The 13,097-nt window shown below is 34.0% G+C and overlaps 1 protein-coding gene across 1 annotated transcript in view; it reads left to right on the top strand.

Moving 5' to 3' along the window:
* The first annotated feature begins 413 nt into the window (after nucleotides 1-413).
* LOC126832123 (chitin synthase chs-1) overlaps nucleotides 414-13,097 on the top strand; it is a 28,858-nt gene continuing 16,174 nt past the window's right edge. The window contains exon 1 of the mRNA XM_050562830.2: nucleotides 414-1,045. Coding sequence (XP_050418787.1) covers nucleotides 1,031-1,045 — 15 coding nt within the window. The 5' untranslated portion in view covers nucleotides 414-1,030. The remainder of the gene's footprint in view (nucleotides 1,046-13,097) is intronic.

Consider the following 13,097-nt stretch of genomic DNA (forward strand, 5'->3'; position numbering starts at 1 on the left):
AGGTTTCTAAAGATATGAGTTTGTTTTCGACTAAAGAATTTAACTTGTTTCGTATAGACTTCGATAGACAGAGCGAGACACTTGTTATATCTATAAAACTTCTTGCAGCTAAATTCTTCCGGAGTATTTTAATCTAGTCATAATCTCTTGGTCAACTTTAGTACTAGTGCAATATCGACCAAAAAAAATCCCACGTAAACACATGTCTTGGGTTGCATTTGTGGTTATAACGTCAAAGATAAAGTTAATCTCATTGGAGAATAGAAATGAATTTGATATTTCGCTTAACGTGATTGGTCTCGTCCGGTTATGCATATAATTATGTATCTAAGGCGCTAACTGGTGACAATGGGAGATGACCAAATCATTCACGTCATAAATACGATTATTTAAAGGAAGGTAAAACAAACAAAACATAGTAGTATATATGGTATTGCGTGGTTGTATACATTTCTATAACCAGAAGATTTCTATTAGATGGGAGAAACTATCGAGTGATGTGAAACCAGTAGACGCCTATGTTTATTTATTACGCCAATCTCTCTCCTCTTTACTTGGCATGGACTATCTCGCCTTTTAATCACGTGCAAATAATCAACATCCAACTTGGCTACCGGGTCTTTTTCGCACTACACGAGATACAAAGTGTTCTGGCAAAAATATTCGCTTAGTGGCAGTTACTCAGGAGATTTCGCCAGGATCAAATCAACTTATCATCACTTGTGATAGAACGATAATAATTGCATAAGATTAGAAAATCTAAACGTCGTTTAATTGGTAACTTAAGAAAATTTATCAATACTTTTCGTTATTAAGTAAGGGTTTAAGAAGAAAAGTAATTGTAGGAATACTACAAAAGGCAGCAATTAATTATCTACACGCGGAAATATAAATTTACTAATATACAATAAGATAACGCATTATGATCTTGAACTTAACTTGAATCTTTACCATGTGACTTACAGTCAAGTCAAAACATATTAACAAACTAAAAGAACAACAGCGAAGTTCATAATATATTGTTACGACCATGAGGACCGGTGAGGTAAGATACTTTTTCTTTTTGCATTGACTAGTGGAACGTGTATTATCAATGTATTATTCCTGGAGTGTAGCAGGGGTCTCCACTTACGCCTGAACTATACATTATAATATATTATGTGAAAAAAAACCAACATAAGTAGTTATTACGAAATTCCCTATCCGTGTTGTTTCATATCAATATGTTAAAGACTGATATTGGAATGGGTCTGGGTTTTCTTCTGGTTAACTCGTTTACCGTTATTTTTATCAGTTTGCTTAATATATTGTAAGCTATATTGTTTATATTTGAAATTTGTTCTACATCTTCTTTTATGGTATAGATGTTTATCTATTACTGATTAAAGTTATAGTTTTACTAAAATATAGATATTCGTTAAAACAGCTGGTTATAAAGTATACGTCGGTGAGTTCAGAGATATATTTGTTTATTAAATATTATTTCGTACATTTAAAATAGTTTCACAAATATACATTTAGATGCTGATATCTAACATTATAAAGCAAATTTCGTCTTAGAAATAAAATTTAACCGCAAACATGATTAAAAACAAAGGTTGCTTTTTATTTTCATGTTAATGTATCTGCATATAATGTTTGTACATTTTGATCTCTGATTAATAAATCACGTATTGTGGTAAATAAAAACCGTTTTATTTCTACTTCTACAATTATGTTTTATAGACCTAATTACACATTCAAACTCAAAATATTACAAAAATTTAATGAAATACTAATGTAGTGTATTGTATACATACACGAAAGCTATTTAAAAGATTTTATAAAAAGAAAACATTTTCATAACAAAGCTATTTAATGAGAAACTCCATTTATTGCAATTAGGGACTTTTCCTGTATTAATCTGGTTGCTCAGATTTAAGAGCTGTATTTAAGGGAATTATAAAATCACTCATTTCATTCCTTACAGCAAATTTTCAATGATGATATAATGTTAATTAATTTTTGGATCATAATGTTAACCCATTTCTAGTCACAGTGACTCTTTAATATATTCAACTGCAAACCAGCGATCCTACTGGAAAACAAAGGTATCCCGTTGAACTTCATTTTTTAATGAAAAGATGGTTACAACACCCGCTAATTTAAAACACTAGGAGGTTAATTTGCGCTAAACTCCTACAATTAAACTTTAACCAATTTAGACAGAATGCGTAGCTTTTTAATTATTACTACCTTATGAGCTCAGCGTGTTTGTATTTTCGGAGGTTATTGTGTTTAATACGCATAAAGGTTATGTATTAAATATACAGCTTTTTTCCCAATAACTTGCTGCTGATTTTTATTATGACCCCCATAATATTAAAGGACGGTGGTCAGAAGTTTGAAAGAGAGTATGCCCCTTTCGCCTTTACTGTATGATTAATTGAAAGTAATGTAATGTGCCTACCATTTTCTGGAAATGCAAGAAATAAGAACGTTTTGATATAAGAACGAGTCACAAATTGTTATAATGTTTTAGCCATATAGATTTTACAAATTACCTCCGCGTGGTTTTTCTAAGTGAGAAGCCACTTTATGGAAGTGGACATCCAATGAAAGAAATATAACACCATCATAAACGTCACATTTGGCCAAATCGAGCAACGTGACTATCTGTTTTGAGATAAATATCTAGTTTAATTATCATGATGCTTCATATTTTTGTCATTGTCTTTACACAACCCAACTGCTCATTAGAGGCATAAATTCGTCTATTTATCGTCTATTTATAAAAATAATTTTTGATTAGGTCTACTTAAGGTGATAGTTTGGACTGCTACAAAATCTGGCACGTTCAAAATCATTCCTATTTGATTGAAGTCATGTTTTATTTAGCAGATAAATATTGTCGTATTGTGTGGACTTTTATTGTGGAATTTTATTAGAAATTTTTCCAGATGGCCATGAGTCTTTGTAAAACTGTCTAAACTTCGTGTCAAAATACAATATTGTCCACGTCAACAAAGCATAAAACATCTTTAACTTCAATTTTAAAAACTGCTGTATTCGTCATAGTCATGATATTTACTGGAGATGTGCACGTACATTCAATGTTAGGCCGTAAAACATACATGTGACATCACAGATATCTTCATTTTTGTTGTTTTTTTTCTTAAATATTTTAATACGTAATATTGAGAGATACGTAATACAGAGAGAGAGAGAGAGAGAGAGAGAGAGAACACAAGTTAAGGACAGAATTATCATTTAACAACCATAGACTGATCATATATTTACGTGAAATATATAATAGACGAAACTTTCTTCAAATCCTAGTATACGAATATCTGTATACAGATGACCATAGTTGGTGGGCGAATGGTCTAAAGCGTGCGATTCGACCCCACACATGTGTACGTGGTTGCGGGTTGTGGATTTTCTCTGATACCTCTGGATACCCCCCACTGCTAATGACCCCTATGCGCATACGAATTGTTTTGTGCTGAGTGAACGAAAAACCATATCTCTATAACAATCGAATAAGATTCGTTACGGAACTAATCTTGGAGACCGCTCATTGTCTAGGGTAGATCAAACAATGTATAACAACTATATACCTATTTAATATAGACATATGTTAGCAGATATTAGGAACAATTTTCTACCTCATAGCCTAGTCCAAAATCCATCATTAGAAAATATGGTGTGTCTATTTAATGATATGTCCTGTCAAAGTAGTCTAGCATTATACATAAAGAAAGCACTACTGTATAGGTGTGAAATGTTAACTTTGTAAGTCTTCCTATGTATGGCACAAGCCATGTTATTGTTTATGTATTTGTTTACCATATTTAGCAGTATACATGTTCAATGAAATTAATTTTTACAATGTACAATGGGCTGAAGGCCTCAAAGTATGAATAAATTATTATTATTATTATTATTATTATTATTATTAGACACGTCTTGCTTAGAATTCCAATGTACGAATAACTTAACCCGATATGACATGAAGGCTGGGATTTAAATCGTAAGTCGTCCATCGGTCAATATCTGGATTGCAGCCCATGACGCGAATTTTTTTATATACATGTAGGTTTAAATAAACAAATCCTACACCAACATGTAATAGAATATCGTATTTACATGGCCTGCAAGATTCAACAGCCGGAAATGATCGTCAATATTGATTTTAAACGAATATTTTTCTGATAGACAAGACTATCATGAACGACCCTCTAGGCTAGACCAGATCGTTTGTCTTCTGAAAAGTATCATAGATCTTCAGATAGTCGCACAGGATGAGCGAGACAGGGCTGGAAAATTATTTCAAGAGCAAGTGTCTATCCAAAATATTTTGTATGAGGGGTTGGACTAATTCTTAATATGTATGACTAAAAGTCTGCCTTTAATGTGTATCTGTATTGTTTATTCAATTGATAAGGAGTAGTTGATTCAATCTTCCAGGGCTTATACCCTTTGCGACAAGTCTATTTACCACACGCATAAGGTTAAATCTGCTTTTAAAATATTTTAAGATCTTTATAGGTAATGTTTATTTTCTTGTACTTCAAAATCTGCGATGATTTAACTGAGGCGGGCATCGTGCTTGAGGCCGAGTACGTCTTCATTTCCAAAACACCAGATACTATTTCGCTATTAGGGCAATGGTTATATTATCTTCCTTTTAGTAAGTCCACTGACTGCTATTTGATATTAAAATAGCAATAGATTGATATCTAAGAAATGTTATGTATGAAATTATTACGCCTCTTTTGATTAAACGTATTTGAGTGGGCCTTTAGGATGGTATACATTTAAAACATAGCAAATACCATTGTTTGTATATAAACATATATATATATTATACAAACATCCACTTGTTGCTTTAATTCCTTGTTAATTACAAGTGTATGTCAAGGTACATAAAGGAGTATTTTCATTTGAATGTACTTGAAATATTTGTGGTTAGAGGCTAGGTTTCTATTAGTATCTATTATTATATCACAAGATGACGATTGTTGACAAGTGCAGTGTAGACATTTGTTAATTTGCATATAATATGCTAAAGGTGTAAAGGTGTATTCGGCTGTTCTAATACAGACACTAGAATTCTGTGGGTGAAAATAAAATGGGATTTAACATTTGGTTAATACAATATTTTGAGAATAATAAATGGTGTTTTTGATTTGAATAGTCACGTATGCATTTCGACCGGGAAGATTTTGCCCGAACAGCGGCGTTTCTACCTTCACTTCATGATGTTGTTGTTCTTCTTAGTGTTCATCGTCCGCTTCCTCCGAAGGTGATATCACAGACAAGTAGTCTTATTTTTTTCTTTATTATTACTTTAGCGCACTCGCAGGGGTCTTTCCTGTAGGAGGAAATTGGGATACCCGGAGTAAACGTACGATGTTGCGAAGGTGCCGCTATCTCCAAGCCACATACGCTCACACCAGGGATCGAAACCACAACCGCAAGCCAGACGTGACCAGTCAGCTACAGGCCGAAGCGCGACACTCTAGACCACTAGCCCCCCCCCCCCACACACACACACACACACACACCTTCACTTCACGGATGGACCCCAGTTTTTGTCCCATCCGAACGATTAGCTTCTTCTCAACTTCACGCCGTGATCGGAACCTGCTACATTCTAGTCGAGATGTCAGTGTCCTATGGTTTGACTACCCTGGTAGATTGTAGGTCTTTCTATTCAGTGACGGTACTCGGTAATAAAGGCACTGACTTACTAATCAGGAAATCGATACCGGATTTGGTCGAAGAAGTTCATCGGGACTATTCGGTGTCATTTCTACCTGCAATGTCAGGTGTGCAGGACAGACGACCTATTAAGGAATGGTGTCTAGTCATTCGGATGGTACAAAAAACTGAGGTCCCGTGTACACATTGGCAGGGCATCTTTCCATTTAGCATGACTATTCCTAAATGTCTTATCGTTAACATAATCGTCAAATAGAAGATGTATTTTCACGCAAATTCCAATTTTGGCGACGTTTCTTAAATGGTTTTCTACAAGGGTAATTAATTGGGTCTTATCCCTTACTTTTCTTTAATAGTAAATAGTATGTAAATTGCCTGGTTAGTTGATTTTTGTTTTCATCTGTATTTTTCGTATTATTTGGACATGTATATTTAATCCAAACGGAATAATTAAATCGTTCCTTTTACTACAAACTGTTGTACTTAACGTAAAGTGATTTACGGAAATATATGCTCCGCTGGGAAAAACCGAGAATCCTCCTCTTTAGGGGAATTTGTTTATACAGCTGAACAAATTATTTTGGGGGGTCATTTTACACACCAATATGGATTAATCTTGATAAAATATGGCATAGAAATGTTTCAGTGCAATTTTCTGTAAAGTTTTATTTATTCTTTTTTTTTCTAAAAATATTTGATTAGATGAGATATTCACTTTTCAAATACAAAGGAAAATGTTGTTTGTAATAATGAAATAGTTGTAATATTAAGCTGGATTGATCGGATTACTGTTTCTAACGTACAGGTGTGAACAAACGCCTTTAAATTCTTTTTGATGTTTTCTATAAGATGTTTGAAAAAGTTTTAAAAGATAACTCATTCTTCCTCTCTCTCTATATCAGAGCGGGTTTGATTTATCACAAATAAAAGATATCCATTGATCTGCCTTGTTATCCTATAGCTAATACTGTGCTTTATTTTTATGGTTGATAAACTTAACACTCGGCAGTTTTTTAGAAACCAGGCGTAAATTGGGTTTAACTTCCTACTTTTATGCTAAATGAAGACGGACATACGCCAAGCAGTGTGCTATTGGGGAAAGTTTGCCAGGACTACTTTTATTTGAAATTCCATCAGCAGTGTGTACGCGGGACTTCTGTTTTTCAACTATGCCGTTACTTGCCAGGCCCCCGTCCTGCATCACCACCCAGGAAAATACCAAGGAACTTTTTCGGCCAACACCGGGATCGAAACTAGGACCCCCAGGCTAGCGAGCCATTGCCTTACCCACTGAGCCGCCGCAGATCCTGTAAATTAAATAAAACAGGGGCAATATAGTTCCAATTCTTAGCGACAATCCTGGTAGCTACTTTCACAAAAGTGTGATATAAAATTTTGACAACCATCAAACAAAATTATATATTGTATAATAAGGCATGAAAGTATTCCTTATCTGGGAAAATATTTTGATCAAATTATGTCGTCAAAATGTCCATTCTGTTTTATGGTAAAACTGCTCATTCCCAAATTTGAACTTGAAAATCCCCTTCTATCATGAATGTCGACGGTAACGACAATTTATTTATTTTTTTAAAAAAAAGAAACTGAAACGCAATGTGTATCAATAATATGCGTCAGTCAAGCCAATCTTGTAAAAGACAATCACGTTTCTGTAAATCGGAAAACACCCCTAGGGCAAATACCCTGAACCCCCTCGCTTGTTTAGTTAATAAATGTATAATTTCTGTAGCCACGCATCAGTCTTTTAAGTTTTATACGATATAAAAATTATTTAAATGCCTGACCGATGGCTTGAGACATTTAAATTTCCCAGTTGATGCATTCTACAGGCCGGTTTGTACAAAGCCAGCCTCACAAACTTAAACATTTGTTTCCTTGTTAGACTGATCGAAGTTTGTTATTGCGTGAACTTTAATTCAAAGATTGATTAAAATATCAGAGGTTTTTTTTTAATAAATCACAAAAAGTGATGATATGTATGTTTGTAATGCGTGTTAATGGAGAAGAAAATACCCGAAGAATACCAAGAGTCTTTAATGTGGTTGATGTGGAATGCTTTGGACGCTGTCTACCTCAATAAGTGTTTTGTCCTCACAAATGTTGCCCAATATTTGATGTTACAACGACAGTCACTTAATACCGCGCCAATTTTACTCAAATTAAAGACAGGCGATACCGAAAAAACATCATTGAGAATTCGAGACGAATTGTAGCTCTGATCAGTGCAAAATTGATAAAATTCTTATGTAAATCCGTGAATAAATATTCGTGGTTTATATTCAGCGAATAAATACGCCAAGAAGATGTATACAAACCAGATACTGTGGACATTAGATTACAGATTGGCATGGTTTAAAAGTTTTCTTGTTGACAGAAAGCCTCAAACCTGCGTCGACGGGATTTTAAGATAAAAATTGATTTCGATTTTGTCTTTTGTAAATTATCACCCGGAAATGTTCTTAGAAAAAACAAGATCATATAACATTACGAGGTCTTTGCATTTTGATTCGATTCTCTAGTTTCCAGCTATGCCATTGTAAATCAGAATTATGCCATCGATAGGTTTAATTGAGTGAAATGATAAACTATGAGCATGTAACGAATACTTTTATATACTTGTATGCTGTGGAAAATTTTTGATATCGAAAAATGATTAAATGGGTATTGTTGCTTATGTAAGATTTAGACAAAGGCCTGACCGTTCTTGTTATAATAGGTTTAAAATAGATAATGAAGAAATTGAACAAATTACTCTTATGAGTAATAGCCGATTGTCAAGTATCAGTTCCATGATAACAGAGGGAGTCTCGATTTTCAGCCCTTTTATTGAGTTACGCACATTTTAACGTTAACCGATTATATGGCGCGGATGTTTGAATCCATTCAATATCTCAGCTATCCGATGCTCTAGAGAGTTGATAAAGGGCTTACTTAATGTCTAAATAATAATTTTTATAAAATATGAAGCCAGAAAAAGAACCTGCAAAAGGCAGATTTAGCTCTCACAGGAAACACCTTTAAGGATGAAAATAAGTAATACGTCATGTAAAATTTCAGACAATATGGAACCCGTTGAATCCGCTTATGGACTATTGGATATTACCTAATAAGTCTTAATAACTGGATGACGGTGCATTTTCATTTCGTTCCGTTTTAGATCAGAAAGAAAAGTATACCGAGGTTATCAGACGTAACCTAGACAGTGATCGTGACTTTTGGGATGAGCACGGTCTGAGTTCACACGTTGATTCGACAAGATGTTGAAATAAAGAGGTGGATTAACAAACAAATACTAAAAATCAACAGTATTTTTACACTCCATTAACTATAGACTGGGACAAAGTTCCAAGTGAAAGTTTCACCTAACTTTATTGGAAAATAAATTTAGACCGATTAAAAGATTTCATTAAAAGGTCGTATGTTTCTCTCCAGAGCTATAAAAGGAAAGGGCATAAGACGCCCTCATTTAGTTGGAATGTTTTGTCAATGCAATAAATTTTGGTTCTAAAGCAAAATTCATATTTGAATATATCCAATTAAAGGGGTTGCGCTCAGTTAGATCTACTGGTAGGCATTTGGCGGGAAGCTGGAAATGAAAATGAAAACATATTCCTGAATTATTCTGCTTTTATTCAAAACAAATTGTGTTCTATAAAATGTTTATAAATGACATAGATTAATTTCTGAAATTTGACTTATGACTGAGTCTATACTCAAAATTAAATGTATTAGTGACCATCGTCTGGTAGAACTTGAATGTTTACTTAATTCATTACAAATTGGTGCTAGGGCGCTCTCGGAATCAAAATGAGATAGGGAGCAGTGTGTTTCACTAATTGTGTCCTTTTCTCTGTGTAACATACCTATGTCAACAGTTCTTAATGGACAACAGTCGTGATGAAGCCTGACAAGGATGCTATTTGATACAGGTCCATGGCTAACATGACATTTTAAATACGAGGTTCGAAACGGGTACTTGGGGTCATGGTATATTGTGTATCGGGGGGGGGGGGGCATAGTCTATAAGGATTGGTCACTCTATCACGAGTTCTGGAGAACTAGTACAGTAACAAGGTTGTGTTTATGACCGAGTTCTCCAGTAAAGAAAACATACTTCAGTTGATGCTAATTACTTAATTATTAATCCGCGAAAATTACGCCATTGACAACAGTGAACAGTCCCATAGATTTCTGGGTCTGTAATCAGTTTGTAAAGTACACGTTACACGTTAATTATCCGTCGTGTTTTGTTTGTATAATCAAGAATCTGGATCGTCTAAGTTAAGATGTTGAGATTTGTCATGAAAGCATCTTCAAAATTAAAACCGCGAAACTGTCACACACAAACTGACCTTCAGGTTGCTCAAATATCGAGAACTGTCATGTTCACCTAAATTTTCCACAATGATATAAAATTGTGTCACGGTAACAGAAACTTTTTAGTTAAAACAAAATTCTTTGTCACCTCAACCGGATAGGGAAAGACATAGAGATTAAACCCTGTTGCCCCTCGCGTGAAGTCTGGATGTCGCTGTCTGGTTTTAAAGACGGCGAATTGGTTTCATTCAGAAATCATAGGCCACCAGTGTGTACTTTATTCATAAGCTTTGTAATTATGTGAGCACTTAGGATCGTGGAATAATTATTTTTGACCATTGCAAAATTTCGATGTTTACATAGTCTGTTATATGCCAGAAAGTAAGTTTCGTATTAAGACCATACACGATCAAACATACTTTTCTTTACAAAGAAACATTTAGGTTACATTGGTTTATATGTTGTCTAGATATGTTTTAGATAAATAAAGTAATAATAATTGTACTATCATCCTTGTACATTCCGGCCCAATGGTTAATCACAGTCTTTACATTAATACATTTGTTTTTTTACTTTTGAGATACTTGTTTTACGAAATGACTTGTTGCTGCCTTTAAATTTTAAATCTATACCTTTCGCTAAATTAGAGACTATTTGGAACGATCTCTTTAAAGTCTAGAAACTGCAAGTCACACGTTTTTGTTTGCATGATAAAAAAATGGGATATTTGGCGGTCAGAGTGGTTTGACTTTTGGTAAACGCGTATCTAGAACTCCGATCAACGTCAGTGGATTTTCAAAGCGTAATCAGAATGAAACTGTAAATCGCACTTAATTCTTACACCACATGCTTTACAATATCATACATGTAGGTATCCGTAGCAAAATGAAGTTTTTATAAATTCAGCTCTAGACTGATTTCCTCTGTTACTTTAGAATTGGCTGAAATTTTAAAAGTTAAAATTAAACGAATGGAGAAAAGTTGTCCTGATTCCTGACCCTGGGCGTTAATCACTCTATTACCACGCATACAAAGGTTTTTTTTCCCAACATTACGACATTAATGCAGTATTCCTCTTATGTTTTTGTTATGATTACAAGTAAACAATCCATTTATCAACAAAGGCAGTCGGTAAATAATTAAGAAATGGTTCTCTATTTACGTAAAAAAGTATTAAATGCATATTATCTAATAATATAGGAGTAATAGCAAAAATTATTAACAATGGGATAATTAGTATTTTTTTTATATTCTTTGACATAAATAACTGTATGAACAATATGTAAACATACACCAATACAGTATTAGCAAACCGAGAAATAGCTATATCATGCACTGCAATGACAGCCCGTGTACTAAAGATCCATGTATATTAAGTGCATCGATTGCGGTCTGATATCCGTGACATATTTAAGGAAAGTTAAAACCACAATTACGTGTATCAGGACAATGACGAAACAAGATATCGTCGCAATTAATCCAAAAATGGAATAATATTGTGGTTTTATAAGAAATTGAAGGGGAAATCAAACTCAAATTCATATAAAAAAAACTCACATAACAAATCTGGAAACATGTTGTGCACCGAAGTCAAATTATTTTTCTTAGAAAGGTCTTAAAAACCAAACAAATCTGTCACTATTGCAGGAATCTATACCCATCTCCTCCATCCAGGATGTTTGCATGTTAGGACGGTTTTATAATATTGCGACACTTACAAACTGCATTTAAATCAAGATCAAATTATATCTCTGTGTCTAGTAATATTGGGTCACAAAGGGGACTATCCCTACAGGTTCAGGGCAGTAGAACAAACCAACTTCTTGTCGTGAAAATATGGGAGCCTAATATCCAATATTTAAGGCACAATGAACATTACACGAGTCGCTGAATCAATGGTTTCGTTCGCCATTTGTAATGAACAAAGCAGGCGCAAACGACTGTCCTACAATATGAATTGTTCACGTATTTCACCGAGTACAATTGATTAGAAATTACAATAAATTTTTGAATACTGAATATAAATCACTTTATATACATTCATATTACATTACTATGTGCTTTTAGACAAAATATTCGTCTATTCTATGGTTCCAACAAATGCAGCCATACGCCCTTTAAGCCGTTCTTCAAGGATGTTATTTTTCAGCCGACTTCGCTCGATCTAAAAAGCTTGTAATATAGAAATTGATCATCATTTGACATGATTTTATTTAAATCTTATGTGATTAAAATCACGTAAGAATATACAAAATATGTTCATCAGTGATACGTGGTGCAGGACGGGGGTCTGGGTCCTGATAATAATAGTATCTAGTCGTTCGGATGAGACGAAAAACAAAACCCTTTGTCCGTGTCACGTTGGCGTGCACGTAAAAGACCCATCTACAATTATTGGAATTCAAAATGATGTTAGCCCGTACCACCGCTGTCCAGGAAAAGTTTTCCGTCATAGCACATGGCATGGTATACGCTACTATCAGTGTCCCATTTCATTTTTTTTTAAAAAAAAAAATTGTACCTTTCAATTTCACATGCAAACTTTTCTACTACCCACATAACATCGTGTCAAATACCTCATGTAGAAACTGTCTTGAATACCACAATGGAATGTAAAAGCGTATTTTAAATCCCATGTTACATTTACTTACAACTTGTTAAATTACTCTTAGATATTGATTCATTGTCCTGTAAGACAAGACGGGATACTTGTTGAAAACGTTTTAAATATATTTGACGTTTCTTTCAATGGATGGACCGACACCGCGATTACTGTGGAATGCAAACAATCAAGTTCAAAGACGGCAACGACTTAAACAATCGAAAGATTCGACTTTTACAAATTACTAGAATTATTGTAAGGAGGCTGCCTCAAATAAAACTGGTTAATTTTATGCACAAACAGTTTAATGATAGTCTATAATCTAAATAGTTTTAATTTAATTGTTACTCAGGCTATATCTTTCAGCATTTGATCTGCAGTGAACTCTTCTAATAATATCTGGAACAATAAACTATTTTATTTTATGATTTTGTTTGCAAGCCTGCTAGTG

The sequence above is a fragment of the Patella vulgata genome, chromosome 9 (genome assembly GCF_932274485.2).
Source record: "Patella vulgata chromosome 9, xgPatVulg1.2, whole genome shotgun sequence".
NCBI classification, from domain to species: domain Eukaryota; kingdom Metazoa; phylum Mollusca; class Gastropoda; family Patellidae; genus Patella; species Patella vulgata.